Here is a 15,456-nt window from a genome sequence, read left to right on the forward strand (position 1 = left end):
GCGCCGCACGTGCACTGGGGGGCGGGTTTATTTCACACTACTTGTATGCTAACACGGGGGAGCTCAGGGTGGACGGGGTCCTCCAGGGTCCTCCTCCCCTCTCTCCAGAGAGCTTCCCCTGGCCTCAGGAACCCACCCCGCGTCCTGCTAGAAGCTGGGCTGCCCGCCGTGGGGGACGGCCATCCCGGGGGGTGGGTCAGACTCGCACGTTGCCCAGATCCAGATGGCAGCAAAGATGAGCTGGCTGCACAGCGCGCTGGCCACGTACGCGAGGAAGAAGATGCGGTCGGCCGCCTCGGCCCAGCTTCTCCCTGACCCCTTTCCTCCTCCGGGGGCGCCTGTGGGGAGAGGCAGGGGCAGGAGCTGCTGTTCAGAGCCCCACAGCACAGAGCATGCGCGTGTTCTCCCTCAGAGTCGCGACTTCTCACAGCCTGGGGCTGGCCCGTTCTAGCCCCCGCCCGCCCCCCCCCCCCCCCCCCCCGCAGCTGAGGACCCCCCTCTGAGAGTCTGCGAGGCACGGCTGACCTCAGGGCTTGAGGTCACCCTTAGGGAGGCTAAGGCGACTCCCTGCTCCGGGCCTGCTCTAACCGGGGGGGGGGGGGGGGGGGGGGGGGCCAGGGACGGCAGAGCCAGCGGAGTGGACGCAGGAGCCGCTGGACACACCGCGGACCCGAGCCCCGGCCCCACTGCTCACCAGCCACCCACCTTCAGGACCAGGCCCTGGGTTCCCACGCTCCCGTGGTGGCCCTGCTGGGGCGGGGCTGGGGCAGGGCTGGGCCCTGAGGTTGCCCCTGGCCAGCAGCCCGGCGAGCAGCACGGTCTCCGCGGTGCTGACGAAGAGCAGCAGCAGCAGGACAGTGAAGTAGTGAGCTGGAGGTGGCGGGGGCAGGATGTCAGGGGCCAGGCCCGGCCTCCCGGCTCCCGGCTCCCAGGCTCCCGGGGAGCAGCCGGGCGAGGCCCCGAGGCTGGGGGGGGCTTACTGAGCAGTGGGTTGCAGGAGGACGAGCTGGGCAGGCCCTGCACCAGGGAGGAGTGGAAGACCAGGTAGCTCAGCAGCAGTGTCACCTTGTAGGTGCCGCGCTCGAAGGCCTGCAGGGGCAGCAGCCCCCCGCACACGTCCGCCAGCAGCAGGGCCTCCCCGGGGACTATCAGCGCGATGATGGACTTGAGCGCCGTGTTCTTCAGGCTCAGCTGGAAGGAAGCCGGAGGATGTGGGGGACTGTGTGCCCCCAGCCCCGCCTCTGCCGGCCTCTCCCCGACGGGACTCACCGTCAGCTGGAAGCAGGGCACCAGCTGCTGGGGCAGGGCCCGCGTCTTCACGTCGCTGACCACGTATTCCCGCTTGATGCTGACGATCTCATTCCTGGCGTGGGCCTGGAACTCCAGCTCCCTCGCTGAAAGGGGGGGGGGGGAGAAGGGCAAACTAGCAAAGAGCCACCCTGCCCGAATCGCTCTTGGGGTAGAAGCAGGACAGCGGAGACCAGGGGTGACGGAGACTCCTGGTGACTTCGGAGGGGCAGGCTGGGGGCGAGACCGGTCCGCAGGAGGCCTTACAAGGCTTTGGGCAGCGCCGCGGCTCCTCCCCCGGCAGAGGGAGGGCCTGCCTTGCCAGATTCAAAGGTGGGGGCTTTCGTCGTGAAACGAAATGCACTCCGCTCCCCTTCACGCAGGGGAAGTGGCCACAGACCCGTGCTCCCATCTGACGGGGAGGAGGCACCTCAGGGAAGGGTAGGACCCCTCCTCCAACGTGGGTGTCACCTGATGGGTGTGTGGGGTGGTGGTTGTCCCCAGGGCTGAGACCGCAGCCGACAGAGCTCTGGGCCTGGGGCACAGGGCCCGGCCCCTGCAGTTAGGCCTCGGGAGGAGGCTGACATGATCAGGGAACTCCCGGGTTGCACAGCAGCTGTGGTTTGGAAGTTTGGAGCTGTGACCCGAGGGGCGGGCGGGGAGGCTGCAGCTGAGGGCAGGGCAAAGCCAGAGGGGCGGGAAGCACACGCTGCTCTCCTGGCTGTTAGCAACCCAGTCCTGGGGCTGGCCTGGACTGGACACAGCCAGCCCTGTGCCAGAGCCAGGGTCCCCCCGCCCCGGGGCCCTGCCCTGGCAGCACCAGTGTTGCTGAAAACGAAGAAGCTCAGGTTGCAGTGGCTCTGGTCCCGGGGGAAGTGCAGGAGCTCAAAGTCGCAGTTGGCCTCAGTGGTGAGGGACAGGTTGATCTCAACGTGGCCGTCCTGGGCCACTACAGCCTGCGGGCTCTGGTCCTTCCACTCTGTCCAGAGCCTGCGGAGAAACCCCCGACAGCCAGAGGCCCAGCCAGGGGCAGGGGACACGCTGGCATCCCGTCACCACCCCGGCTGCCTTTGGGCAGGGTTCCGCCAGGGAGAGGGGGACTGCATGCAGCGGGGAGCACTTACAGAGGGGACCACCCACCAAGATGGCCTCTGGGCTCCGATGGGAAAGAGGAGGAGGGTTCTGTGCGGTGGGTTTTCTGCCTCACTTACGCCTCCCGGATGGAGAGTCCAGGTGTCCAGAGGGAGTCCATGGGCAGCGTGACAACGTGTCGCGGGGACGTACTGGCATTCCAGGCCAGGCGGGCATCCAGCCAGGACTGGGGACATAAAGATGCCACTGACGCTCCTGCTGCCTGCGCCCGAGCCCTCAGGCTCGCAGGATGACGAAGGCCAGTGCGTCCCGGCCGTGCTGCCACCCCCCCTGCCCAGGGCAGGAGCTCACCAGCCGGAGCATCAGCATGTAGGACACTGTGTACCGCAGGATGTCCTAGGAGAGGGTGCAGCCCGTCAGCTCGGGGGGCACCGTGTGACAGGTGGGCAGGAGACCCCAGCACTAACCAAGGCTGCGTCCTGCCCACCCTCAGCTCAGCACGGGGGCTGGGCCCTCCCCACCACCCGACGGCGCTCACCACGTTAAACACATTGGACACCAGCACCAGCACGCTCACGAGCAGGGGCGCGCTCCCGTTCTTGGGAATCTGGGTGCTTTCTCGCTCTTCCAGGAGGGAGTTGAGGTCTGGGGGTGGAGAGGGCCAGATGGAGGGGTGGAGGTCGCGGTCACCCAAGTGCCCAAATCCCAGAGTTACAAACCTTACATCTACCTACCCACGGCCAGCACGTGGAAGTTGGGCCCCTGAACTGAGGGCCAGATGCTGCCCAGCCCCAGGAAGGCGAGATGGAGCAGGATCCTCCGAGCCATCGTCTGGCCACAGGAGCAGCAGTGTGAGCTGCAACTCCTATTCCAGTCACTTCTTGTGGGCCGGGCGGTCGGTGGGAGGCATTTGTTCTGTGCAGGGACCCTGGGCCTTGGACATAGCACCCCCCCCCAAGTTGTGCAAACACCCAAAGACAAAGCTGGGAGCCCAGCCACACCCACCTGCACCTGTCCCTGTCCCGCTCTATTTCCACCACCTGGAACCTGTTGCCCTGCTCACCACCCAGCGAGGAGGGTGGGCAGAGCCAGGACCCCCCACCTCTCCCTGACTTGTTCCTTCCACGCAAGGCTGAAGCTCCTGTGTTTCAGTGGCTGGGGCCAGCCTGGCTAAGTACCCGAGCCCTTGGCCAAAGTGCCCCACACTCAGCGACGTGAACTTGGGAATTCCGTGCTGTCCTTAAACCTGGAGCTGGTCTTCTGTAAAGATCCTTGGTTCAAGATCTGTGGGAGAAAGGCAAACCCCAGGACAGAGCGGGCCCTCATGTCCCAGTGTGGGCTTCCCAGCCTGCCCAGCCCAGCAGTGTCAGAGTCGCTGCTGTGTGCCTGGAGCAGAACCCCCGAGACTTGGGGGTTGGGGGGGAGGGTGTGGCAGATACTGACACTGGAGGCCTGATCCCCCACCCAGCTGTAGCCAGGGAAGGAAAAGCCGAGGCTTAAAGTGGGTGGGCGGTGATCCCCGTGAACTGGAAGCCTGCGAGGGTGGGTCACACATGTGTCTGTCATCCACCGACTTCATAGAACGCACTCAAACCCACTGGCAGCCGGCGGGGCGATCCACACACCCCTTGGCCATCAGCCCTCTGTGCTCTCTAGCCTCAGGGAGTTTTACCTGGCTTTGTTTTGTTTTGTTTTTTAGATTTATTTCTTTGGAACATAGAGCAGGAGAGACAGAGCTGCGATGTACTGACTACAAAATGATGACCACAGCCAGGTCTGGGCCAGGCCCGAGCCAGGGGCTGGGATCCAGGACCTTCATCCTGGTCTCCCACTGGGGTGGCAGGGACCCAAGGACTTGGGACAATTTCTGCAGAAGATTGGATGGGAAGCCAAGCAACAGGGTCTCCAACTGGCACCCCAATGGATGCCTGCATTGCAAGCAATGGCCTCACCCGCCGTGCCACCAGGCCAGCCCCTTTACGTGGATTTTAACCCAGCCACTCCTCTTTCCCAGGAGTTTAGCAAAGTACCCATCCTTTGGGAGCACCTCTATGAAATCTCAGAAGCTTCTTCCCATGGAGTTTGATGATGAGAGAAGTAGGTTGACAGTGCATGCGAAACGGTCTGCAATTTTATTCACGATCCCCAACCTCTGGCTCCAGCCCTGGCCATGCAAGCCTACCCCTGACCTGCCCTGAGGTCACAGTAACTGTCAGGATTGGGTTTTTCGGTCCAGCCAGAGTGGGCCAGGAGCTCAGCTGGAGACAGCACCGCTGGGAGGGGCAGGAGCACAGGGTCCCCCTGCCGTCTCGCTCATGTGCGTCAGGTGGGTGGACGCCCACGCCAGCTCGCTGCTGCCACCGAGGGTGTCCCGCGTGGCAGCGCGCACTCGGCGGGAGGCTTGGCGCGAGGTGCGGTCCAGCAGGCCTGCGCAGATCCTGCGGAAGCCCTTTCAGAAGTGCTTGGAGACCCGCGCGTAGACTATGGGCAGGAGTTGGCGTAGGAGACCAGGTGCTAGAGGATGCGCAGCGCGTAGGTGGCGCGCGTGAGCGGGAAGCGGCCGAACGCCACGCAGAGGATGAGCGCGTGGTGGGGCAGCCAGCAGAGGCAGAAGAGCGCGGCCACGATGATGATCATGCGTGTCACCTTGCGCTTGGCGCGCCGGCTGCCTGAACCCGCAGCCACTGGTCGACGGCGCGCCACAGGTAGCTCAGGGTGCGCGCGTAGGTGAGAACAAGCACCAGGAGCAAGTAGCCGAAGGCGAAGGTGCAGAGGTCCATGGCGCGGCGGCGAGACGTGCTCCACGCCGGGTGGCACATGGTCAGGTTAGCCAGCTGCGACTGGCGGTAGTAGCTCAGGTAGGGCCTGGAGAAGAGCAGGGACAGCCCCCAGATGACCCCGATGGCCGCCAGCGCATTGCGAGGTGTCCGTAGCTCGCGGGAGTGCAGTGGGTAGCAGACGGCCAGATACCTGGAGGTCAGGGAGAGGTAGGGTACGATGGCGGATTCCTGTCGGGGCCCACACCTGCTCTCCAGGAATGTCCCCAGCCCAGGGTCACACCAAACATGCCGGGAGAGCCTGGCAGGATTGCGGGCCACCGAAAGGACAGGCGCACATCCAGACCAGTCCTCTGCTGCCCCGGGACTGTGACCACAGACATGCTCCACCCAGGAGAGCGCCCCAAAGTCCCCGAGGGCTGAGATCACCCGCCGGTGCCCTGGGAGGTGGAAGCCAGGGGCCTGGAGGAGGCAGGCCAGGCAAGGTGCAGCCAGGTCGTTTGGAGGGACGGCAGAACCAGCGTCTCAGGAGCTGCCCGCTCCCCCCTCAGTGGCCACAGGGGCTGGGGATTATGGCCTCACCTGGCTGCTTTTTCCAGGAAGGTGGGAGCAGATACCGAAGTCAGACCCTGGTTTCCTTGCCAGGAACGTCCTAGTGTCCTTTTAAGCTCCACCTGACTCCCCAAGGGGCTACTGTTCTCTCCCTGCGTCCCCTCCTTCCAGCCTGGAGGGGAGGGCCAGGGTGACACAGTGGCTCCCACTCTGTTGTGGGTCCTTGCGAAAGGCCCAAGTTCCAGACCCCAGCCGACGGCACTGAGCAACCCAGGCTGGGTGGAGGCCCCGGAGGTCGGGGCTCAAAGAGGCCAAGTTCCCTTCCTGCCCAAGAGTACACCGAGCAAGTTGCCAACTCCATCTGTCCCATAAATTAGGCACAGTCTTTTCACCCATCCCATCTCACGGAGCATTAATTTAAACTCGAGTGAGAGGAGGCACACGGAGACTCTTGGTACCGAGAATTTCTGCATTGACCTGCCCCAGGGTTGCTGGAGGGCTGAGCGCTCCCCCAGCAGGCCCAGGGATGCACCTCTCCCAGCGCCGCCACTGTGGCTCCCACACTTATTCCCCGTTCTCCCCCTCGCCCGCCTGTGCCTTGTAAGGGTCCATTCCTGCTCTCCCGGCTGATCCCGGCCCCGCCCTGCTCGCCAGCGCCTGCCTGGGTGCCCGCTCACCTGTCCAAGGACAGGGCGGCCAACGTGAAGCTGCTGGCGTGCACGGTGAGGAAGATGAGGAAGTGCACGGCCCTGCAGAGCAGCGAGCGGAACACCCAGCCGTCCAGGGTATAGATGGTGGCCTGGAAGGGCACGCAGCACAGGATGAAACACAGATCAGCCACGCCCAGGTTGGTGGTGCTGACCGCCTGGCCGCCGCGCAGCAGCAAGGCCAGCACCAGCCAAAGGGTGCCCCCCCCTGCCACGGGGAGGGGGGAAGCCTGTCCCGAGGTCCTGGCACACATCCTGTGGAGCTATCCTGCAAGGCTATCCCAGGAGCGGAGGGTGGCGAATCCGGGCTGAGCCAGAGAACCGACTTCCTGGAGCGACCCCAGGGCTGTGTACATGCTCACCTTTCGCTGCAGCTGGGCGGGCGTGCGGCAGCACTTTCCAGGGATGGGCTGGAGGGAGAGTTTGGGGCCAGTCTCTGGGGAATCGGGGGTGGGACTTGGGTTTTCCAGAACTGGTGAGTGGGATGGTCTTGCCTGGTGCTCCACACCCTGGTCCATTCCTGCCAGGCCTTGCAGGAAGCCCGCCCAGCGCCTGGGGGAGGTGGGTATGTGTTGGGAGCGCTGGGGAGTGAACCAGCGGATGGGAGAGTTAGGGAAAGTGCAGTTCCGGTCCCGGGTGCTGCGTTAGGGTGAGGACAAGGTTTGAGGGTAAAGAACAGGTCAATCTACGCACCGATGAGGACCACAGCCTGCACTGCTGTCCCGCTTAGAGGTTTTCCGGAAGCTGCAGAGAAGGGGGCTGGATTCACAGGTGCGGGAGGAGCGGCACATCTTCAGGGGAGCTGTGATAAAGGCCAGAACGGGCCAGCCACTGCCTGCAGGTGCAGGGACTATCCCTGTTGGAGCTGAACTCTGCCTGGGAGAGAAGCCCAGGTAACAGAGCATTCGGGCCCGGAGCTGAGGCTGGGCCTCCATGTGGGCATCGGTTCGAGTCCCGGCTGCTCCTCTTCTGATCCCGCTCTCTGCTACGGCCTGGGAAAGCAGTGGAAGATGGTCCAAGTCCTTGGGCCCCTGCACCCATGTGGGAGACCCAGAGGAAGCTCCTGGCTCCTGGCTTCAGATCAGCCCAGCTCTGGCTGTTGTGGCCATCTGGGGAGTGAACCAGTGGATGCAAGACCTCTCTCTCTCTGCCTCTCACATAAATAAAAAATTCTTTAAAAAAAAAGAGGGCCGGTGCCACGGTTCACTAGGCTAATCCTCCACCTGCGGCGCCAGCACACCAGGTTCTAGTCCTGTTTGGGGTGCCGGATTCTGTCCCGGTTGCTCCTCTTCCAGGACAGCTCTCTGCTGTGGCCCAGGAGTGCAGTGGAGGATGGCCCAAGTACTTGGGCCCTGCACCCACATGGGAGACCAGGAGAGGCACCTGGCTCCTGGCTTTGGATCAGCGCAGTGCGCCGGCCGCAGTGGCCATTGGAGGGTGAACCAACGGTAAAAAGGAAGACCTTTCTCTCTGCCTCTCTCTCTCACTGTCCATTCTGCCTGTCAAAAAAAAAAAAAAAAAAAAAAAAAAAAAAAAAAAAAAAAAGAGTTAAAGCATTCCCAGGGCATGAGCAAAGGGAAAAACGAGCGACTTAACCTTGAAGTGTAACATGACACAGTGCTCTGTAACAGCGACCTGGAAGACATCATCTGGCCAGAATTGGAGTAAAAACTGTGGGACTCCACCCCCTGCATTCCGCTATGGCCGGAAGCAGCGTCCATAATTTTTATATCTCCCTTTGCCCGGTTACGGGAGCGCTTTTTTTTTTTTTTTTTTTTGGACAGGCAGAGTGGACAGTGAGAGAGAGAGACAGAGAGAAAGGTCTTCCTTTTGCCGTTGGTTCACCCTCCAATGGCCGCCGCTGCAGCCAGCGCACCGCGCTGATCCGATGGCAGGAGCCAGGAGCCAGGTGCTTTTCCTGGTCTCCCATGGGGTGCAGGGCCCAAGCACCTGGGCCATCCTCCACTGCACTCCCTGGCCATAGCAGAGAGCTGGCCTGGAAGAGGGGCAACCGGGACAGAATCCGGCGCCCTGACCGGGACTAGAACCCGGTGTGCCGGCGCCGCAAGGTGGAGGATTAGCCTATTGAGCCACGGCGCCGGCCTACGGGAGCTCTTTGTATGTCTCATACTCTTTCAAATAAAATGAAAATAAGTAAAATTTTAAAGATATATATTTTAAAGATTCATTTGAAAGATACGGAAAGAGAGGAAGAGACAGAAAGAGCTCTTTCATATGCTGGTTCACTCCCCAAAGGGCTGCGCCAGGCTGAAGCCAGGAGCTTCTTCCAGGTCTCCCACATGGGTGCAGGGCCCAAACACTTGAACCACCCTCCGCTGCTCTCCCAGGTACATTAGCAGGGAGCTGGAGTGGAGTGGAGCAGCCAGGACATGAACTGGTGCCCACTGGGATGCCTGTGTCGCAGGCAATGGCTTAACCCCGTGCACCACAATACCAGCCCCAAATTTAAAGATGTATTTTAAAGATATATTTATCGGGGCCTGCACAGTGGTGACGCTAATTAAGCGACTGTCTGTAGAGCCGGCATCCCTTATGGGTGCTCGTTCAAGTCCCGGCTGCTCTACTTCTGATCCAGCTTCCTGCTAATGCGCCTGGGAAACCTGTGAAAGATGGCCCAAGTCCTTGGGCTCCTGCACCCACGTGGGAGACACGGATGAAGCGCCTGGCTCCTGGTTGTAGCCTGGCCAGCCCTGGCCGTTGCAGCCATTTGGGGAGTGAACCAGCAAATGGAAGAGCTCTCTGTCTCTCCTTCTCTGTAACTCTGCCTTTCAAATAAAGAAATAAATCTTTTTAAAAAATAGATATTTAGGGGCCAGCGCTGTGGTGCAGCAGCTTAAAGCCCTGGTCTTCAGTGCCAGCATCCCATATGGATGGCGGTTCGAGTCCTGGCTGCTCCACATCCAACCCAGCTCCCTGCTCATGTGCCTGGGAAAGCACTGGAGGATGGCCGAAGTCCTTGGGCCGCTGCACCCATGTGGGAGACCGGGAAGAACCACCTGGCTCCTGGCTTCAGATCGGTACAGCTCTGGCCATTGAGGCCATTTGAGTGAACCAACAGAAGGAAGACTTCTCTGCGTGTCTCTACCTCTCTCTGTAACTCTTTCAAATAAATAAAATAAATCTTTAAAAAGTGGGTATTTGTCGAGCTTCCACTGGGGGTCAGGCCCTGTCTTTGGTGCTGTGTCTGTCTCTGCAGTCGTAGGTGAGCACGGTGATGCTCCCTTCTCAGAGGGCTCTGGGAAAGATGCAGCGAACCCTGTGTGAGAGGCCCGAGCCCAGTTAGTTGAATCTGAACGAATCAAATTCTTTGCCCTCCCTCCCCTAGTCAGGTATCTAGAAAGGGAAAAGGTTGAGGAAATTCAAAATAGCAGAAGGTGACATTTGGGCAAAGACTTGAAAGCCGTGGGAGGGCCAGACAAGCAGGTACCTAACGGAAGAGCACCCAGCCCAGGGGACCAGCCAGTGCACAGCCCCCAAGGCAGGGGTGTACCTGTCCCCCGGAACCAAGGCCTGTGTGGTCTTGGTCTGAGTTAAGTGAAGAGGCATTGCAGCGTTTGCTTCTTAAGGTTTATTTATTTGAAAGAACGTCAGGGAAAGGGAGAGAGCCATCTTCCATCTTCTGCTGAAAGCCAGGAACCGGGAACCCTATCCAGGTCTTGAATGCGGGAGGCTGGGACTCAAGTCCTTGAGCCATCATCTGCTGCTTCCCCGGGAAAAGAAACCCCTGCCCTCCAGGCTTCAACCCCCAATCTGCATCCCTGCCCCCACTGCACCCCCAGCCCCGGGGAACCACCCATCTACCTTCTGCCTATAAATTCACTTATTCTGGGCATGCCACAGAAGTGCACTCCTACAACACGTGGCCTTTCGCGTGTGGCTTCTTCCATTGAGTGTAACCTTCCCAGAGTTCCCCCACGCTGTAGCTCGACCAGAGCTTCTCTCCAAATGATGGCCAGGTAACATTCCACTGTGTGCTTGGGCTACATTCTCCTTTTGCACTGAGTTGTCCACAAGCATTTAGGATGCTTTAAAAAGTTTTTAATTGGGGCTGGCGCTGTGGCGCAGCGAGTTAAAGCCCCGGCCGAAGCGCTGGCATCCCATATGAGTGCCGGTTCTAGTCCCGGCTGCTCCACTTCCGATCCAGCTCTCTGCTGTGGCCTGGGAAAGCAGTAGAAGATGGCCCAAGTCCTTGGGCCCCTGCACCCACATGGGAGACCCAGAAGAAGCTCCTGGCTTCGGATTGGTGCAGCTCCGGCCATTGTGGCCAACTGGGGAGTGAACCAACAGATGGAAGACCTCTCTCTGCCTCTCTTCTCTCTGTAACTCTGACTTTAAAATAAATAAATCTTTAAAAAATTTTTAATTATGGTAAAATACACATAACATAAACTTTACCATGCAGCCACGTCTAAACCCGTAGCTCAGGAATCCATTCCCACTGTTTGCAACCAAGCTCTAGACATTTTTCACCCCCCCCCCCCCGCATCAGAAAGTTTTCCGCTTGCAGAACTGAAACTCCCCACCCATGAACAATTCCCACCAGCCACAGGCACACACCATTGTGTTTCTGCTTCTCCGGATTTGCCTGTTTTGGGTGTAAGTGCGGTCCTTTTGTGATTGGCCTGCTTGGCCTGCTAGCTGCAAGGTTTATCCATGTTCCGGAACGCAGAATTTCACTCGCTTTGAAAGCTGACCACTGGGTTACGTGGATACACATTTTGTTAACCCACCCAAGGGCACGAGGGGGCTTTGTCCAGGGCACAAAACACCTCTCCCAGAGCTTGCCTTCAGTTCTTTAGGCATGCATACCCAGAAGCTGAACTGCTTCGTTGAGGATTTATTTTTTTTTTTTTTATTTTTGATAGGCAGAGTGGACAGTGAGAGAGAGAGACAGAGAGAGAAAGGTCTTCCCTTGCCGTTGGTTCACCCTCCAATGGCCGCCGCTGCAGCCGGCGCACCGCGCTGATCCGATGGCAGGAGCCAGGAGCCAGGTGCTTTTTCCTGGTCTCCCATGGGGTGCAGGGCCCAAGCACCTGGGCCATCCTCCACTGCACTCCCGGGCCACAGCAGAGAGCTGGCCTGGAAGAGGGGCAACCAGGACAGAATCCGGCGCCCCGACCGGGACTAGAACCTGGTGTGCCGGCGCCGCAAGGTGGAGGATTAGCCTATTGAGCCGCGGCGCCGGCTGAGGATTTATTTATTTATTTGAAAGGCAGAGCGGCAGAGAATGAGAGGTCCTCCATCTGCTGGTTCACTCCGCAAGTGGCTGCAACAGCCAGGTCTGGGCCAGGCCGAAGCCCAGAGCCAGGAGCTCCAGCCAGGTCTCCCAGGTGGGCGGCGGGGACCGAGCACTTGAGCACATGGCCGTCACCTGCTGCCTCCCAGGCGCGTCAGCAGGGAGCTGGGTCGGAGGCAGCGGCCGGCGCCCCAGCGGAGGCTTCACGCCCAGCCCCGGGCTCCTCCTCGCTTTCGGCACAGCCTCCACCCCTAGTCCTGCAGAGCGGCCGCTCGGCTTTGCCGCCAGCGCGCACCTGCGTCCCAGATCGCCGGCTGCCCCACGACACCTGTTCTCTTCTTCCTGTCTGGGGTCCACCTGAGGGCTGAGAGCTGATGCTGGGCGGAGAGGGTTACCACTCCAGTGACGACCCTGTCAGTCACGGATGCTGGCGGTGTGGACGGAGAGCCATGGCACCCCCCCCCCCTTAACCCAGCAGTAATGACCGGCAGGGATCGGCGCTGCTGCCCCCTCAGTCCACCGGTCCCGGCAGTCTGAGAGGGGCCCCGCGTTGGGACACCTGCCTGCCGCCTCGCCATCGGCCCAGGGGAAAGAGCAGGAGGAGGCGCTCCCCTCGCAGGCGAGTGCAACGTGCCTGCAGGGCGGGACCCCGACTCCCGCGTCCTCCGGGAGCTGCGCACCCCGAAACCCAAGTGTGCGCGAAGGAGCCGGATCCCCTGCGCAGGGCTGCAGGAGGTGTGTGTGTGTGTGGGGGTCCATCTCCAGTCCTCCTGCCCTTGGTGGACACGAGGAGGGACTGGCCCCGAGAAGACCCCAGCAGTCCCTGGCGCCGGCCAGTCCCGCAGCCTCCGCCCGGCTCCGGACACCGAGCGTCCAGCCCACGCGCAGGCGCGCTCCGGCAGCTGACGCCTGGGCTCGGGAAGGGCCGTCGGAGTCCGCCACTATCCCATCAGCCCGGCCTGGCAGGTCCCGCTCTCTCCCGCCCCTGGGCCTCTCGCCTCTTCTATCCCGTCCTGCTCTGCGGCGCAGGGGCAAGATGGCTGCCGAGAAGCAGGTTCCAGGCGGCGGCGGCGGCGGCGGCAGTGGTGGCAGTGGCGGCGGCGGAGGCGGCGGACGCAGTGCCGGAGGAGACGAAAATAAAGAAAACGAGCGGCCCTCGGCTGGCTCGAAGGCGAACAAGGAATTCGGGGACAGCCTGAGTTTGGAGAGTATCCTTACGGCCTGATGGGCAGTGACGACGTGTCGCTCTGCAGGGCTGGGGGCGGGAGGGGCGGCGGGTCCCGGCGCGTCCCGGGGCGGAGGCGCTGAGGGGCGCGTTTCCCTTCGCCCTGCGATCCTGGCGCTCGGAGTCCCAGGGTCTGTCTCCATGGCAGTGTTTCCCGGCGTCCCCTCGCCTCCGGGCCGGGGCAGGTCCTTTTCCCGGCGGCGCGGGGCCGCTTCCTCGCGCTGCCCGGGGGTCGGCTTGTGGCGGGGGCGCCTCTGGGCCCCTGGAGCCGCAGGGCGGGGAGCAGACTGTAGACCTGACGTTTGGACTTCGTACGCCTGAGCGACCGCCGTCCTAGACCGGCAAACCCCCCCCCCCGCCCCCGCGGCCCGGTGCCGAAAAAGCGTCGCTTGGAGTGTCAATCACTGTCGCTTAGTGGCATTTGCGTCCTTTTCCGGAGCGGGCGGGGGGCGTCGCATGTCGCTGGGGGCGGATTCGTGTGCAGCCTCTCCGTTCAGTGCGTCTGCGTCGTGTGTGTCCTTTGGAGGCGCACAGCCAGGGACGGAGGGGTTTACTCTCAGTGTGCCCTGTTGCGAAATAACACCGATGGAGAAGTGTGGAGGAAGCATACGGAAAAGTCAGATGGTAGACAGAGGTCGGTGGGCTTTATGAAGCGTGGCACCGCATCCCGGGGCTGTTCTAAGATTCCTGGAAAGCGCGGGCTCTTCTTTCAAAGGAAGCCCTTCGTGTTTGCGCGTGCGTGCGGCTGGCCCGTCCTGCAGGCGCCACAGCTGTGAAGGAAGCTTCGATTTGGCAGGTGCCGGGGGTTATGCAAATGCGGTAGTAGCACACGTCACTCTTAGTCGGGGTACAGTGGGGGGTCCAGGCGTGCGCTGGGAGCCGTCCTCATGGTGGTAGCATTTGGGACCCGCAGCCTTGCTTGGAAGGTTGGGCTTCAGGGGCCCCTGCGCACTGCCCGGCTTTCCCGTTTGAGGGTCTAACCGTGCAGGCAGCTCCTCTGCCGGCTCAGCCCGCTTCCAGCGAGCCGGCTGTTGGGGACGCCTGGAGCAGAGCTGTGGCCGCCCGGCGGCTTTCCCAGCCGGCTGACGCAGATGGGCGCTGGCGGTGCCGGCTGTGACGTGGATGCCTGCCGTGGTCGGTTTTCCTGAATCGTGGCCCCAGTCCTTCAGATCATCAAGGAGTCCCAGCAGCAGCACGGCTTACGGCATGGGGACTTCCAGAGGTACAGGTCAGTGTCCCGCCCCACGTGGCGGGGGTCATGGCGTTTCCCCACCAGATGGCTCTTGTTGGTATCTTACAAGTGTGCCTGGGAAGTCTGACGCTGGGTTTGTATTGAATACAGAAAAGGTAGATTTTTTTTTTTTTTTTAAAGATTTGTCTATTTATTTGACAGAGTTGGAAGGAGGGAGAGACGGAGGTCTTCCATCCACTGGTTCACTCCCCAGATGGCCGCAACAGCCGGGCCAGGCTGAAGCCAGGAGCCTGGAGCTGCTTCCAGGTCTCCCTCAAGGGTGGCAGAGGCCCAAGCATGTGGGCCATCCTCTGCTGCTCACCCAGGCCACAGCAGGGAGCTGGATCGGAAGTGGAGCAGCCGGGACCCAGATGGGATGCCGGCACTGCACGCAGGGGTCCAGCCTCCTATGCCACAGCACTGGCCCCTGATGGTCAACTTTTATGACAGCATTCAAATTGAAAAACAAATTGATAACGATTAATAAGTAGAACAGATGCCTCGTGTGTCATACAGTTCATTGCTTGAAAGTAGAAATATCCAACGACTTCTGCGTTGCGGGCATTATGAGCGTTGACTGCCTGATGTTAGAAGGTACTGCAGAGAGCTGGGTCAGAAGTGGAGCAGCCGGGACTCGAACCGCTGCCCACATGGGATGCCGGCGCTGCAGGCCGGGCTTTAACCCGCTGCACCACAGCATCGGCCGGGGCAGAGTCTCTTAGTCTCAGGGGATTTACCAAGAAAGCAAATCATCAGAGCACAAATGTCAGGCTGTGGAGATTAGAGAAGCATGCCCGTGAACGGGAGTTAGGTTTGGAGTGGGGCAGGAGCGGCGTTTAGGTGGGGCCTGCAGGCCGAGGACTCAGCCCTGGGAGGAGGGGTCGGCAGTGCCGGGCCGCGTGTGCCAGATGGGGAGTGGTGTGCATTGCACTCAGGTCGCAGGGCCAGCAGGTGCAGGGCCCTGCAGGCCAGGGGACAGGTTCAGGTGTGAATCTGTGTGTGACAGGGGGCCTTGAAAGGGTCTTATGTTTAATTATTGAGAATTTGAAACACAGATGCAGAGATGGAAGTGAAATGCGCCCATCAGTCATCGCCCTGGTGGGCTTTCTGCCCTTTTGTTTCCTCTGTGACTTTAAGAAAAGCTGTACTGAAAGGTTTACAAATTTTATTCAGCTGTGGTTTATATACAGAAAAGTATACAGAGGCCAGTGTTGTGGTACGCGATTAAGCCACACTTGCGACACCAGCAGCCCTTCAGAGCGCCGGTTCAAGTCCCAGCTACCCTGCTTCTGATCCAGCTTGCTGCCACTGTGCCGCGGAAGGCGGCA

The 15,456-nt window shown here is 61.0% G+C and overlaps 3 protein-coding genes across 3 annotated transcripts in view; 1 reads left to right on the plus strand and 2 right to left on the minus strand.

The window, feature by feature from the left end:
• Window positions 1-10: 10 nt before the first annotated feature.
• On the minus strand, window positions 11-2,689 carry ZACN (zinc activated ion channel). The gene is made up of 6 exons (XM_070060894.2): window positions 2,499-2,689; window positions 2,108-2,277; window positions 1,270-1,394; window positions 981-1,191; window positions 706-870; window positions 11-338 (listed from the first exon to the last, which is right to left on the minus strand). Exons 1-6 carry the CDS (start codon window positions 2,537-2,539, stop codon window positions 148-150), a joined length of 903 nt encoding a protein of 300 aa, XP_069916995.2. The 5' UTR covers window positions 2,540-2,689; the 3' UTR covers window positions 11-147.
• A 1,794-nt stretch (window positions 2,690-4,483) lies between these two features.
• Window positions 4,484-6,800, minus strand: GALR2 (galanin receptor 2). The gene is given in 4 exon segments (XM_008250919.5): window positions 4,484-4,866; window positions 4,869-5,069; window positions 5,072-5,349; window positions 6,386-6,800. Coding segments are annotated over 4 exon segments (996 nt in total). The 5' UTR covers window positions 6,670-6,800; the 3' UTR covers window positions 4,484-4,633.
• A 5,892-nt stretch (window positions 6,801-12,692) lies between these two features.
• The window catches only part of SRP68 (signal recognition particle 68), a 30,206-nt gene continuing 27,442 nt past the window's right edge, over window positions 12,693-15,456 (plus strand). Inside the window, exons 1-2 of the mRNA XM_002722924.6 lie at window positions 12,693-12,880; window positions 14,059-14,125. Coding sequence (XP_002722970.2) covers window positions 12,709-12,880; window positions 14,059-14,125 — 239 coding nt within the window. The 5' untranslated portion in view covers window positions 12,693-12,708. The remainder of the gene's footprint in view (window positions 12,881-14,058; window positions 14,126-15,456) is intronic.

Source organism: Oryctolagus cuniculus, chromosome 17, assembly GCF_051225735.1.
Source record: "Oryctolagus cuniculus isolate XC-2025 breed Fujian yellow rabbit chromosome 17, ASM5122573v1, whole genome shotgun sequence".
In the NCBI taxonomy this organism is placed as follows: domain Eukaryota; kingdom Metazoa; phylum Chordata; class Mammalia; order Lagomorpha; family Leporidae; genus Oryctolagus; species Oryctolagus cuniculus.

Excerpts from the sequence above, each read along its gene's own strand:
- ZACN (XM_070060894.2), bottom strand. The coding sequence starts at position 2,539 with ATGGACTCCCTCTGGACACCTGGACTCTCCATCCGGGAGGC. Across the intron at positions 1,192-1,269 it reads TGCCCTGCTTCCAGCTGACG|CTGAGCCTGAAGAACACGGC; the intron begins GTGAGTCCCGTC and ends GCTTCCTTCCAG. Across the intron at positions 339-705 it reads CCCAGGGCCTGGTCCTGAAG|GCGCCCCCGGAGGAGGAAAG; the intron begins GTGGGTGGCTGG and ends CTCTCCCCACAG.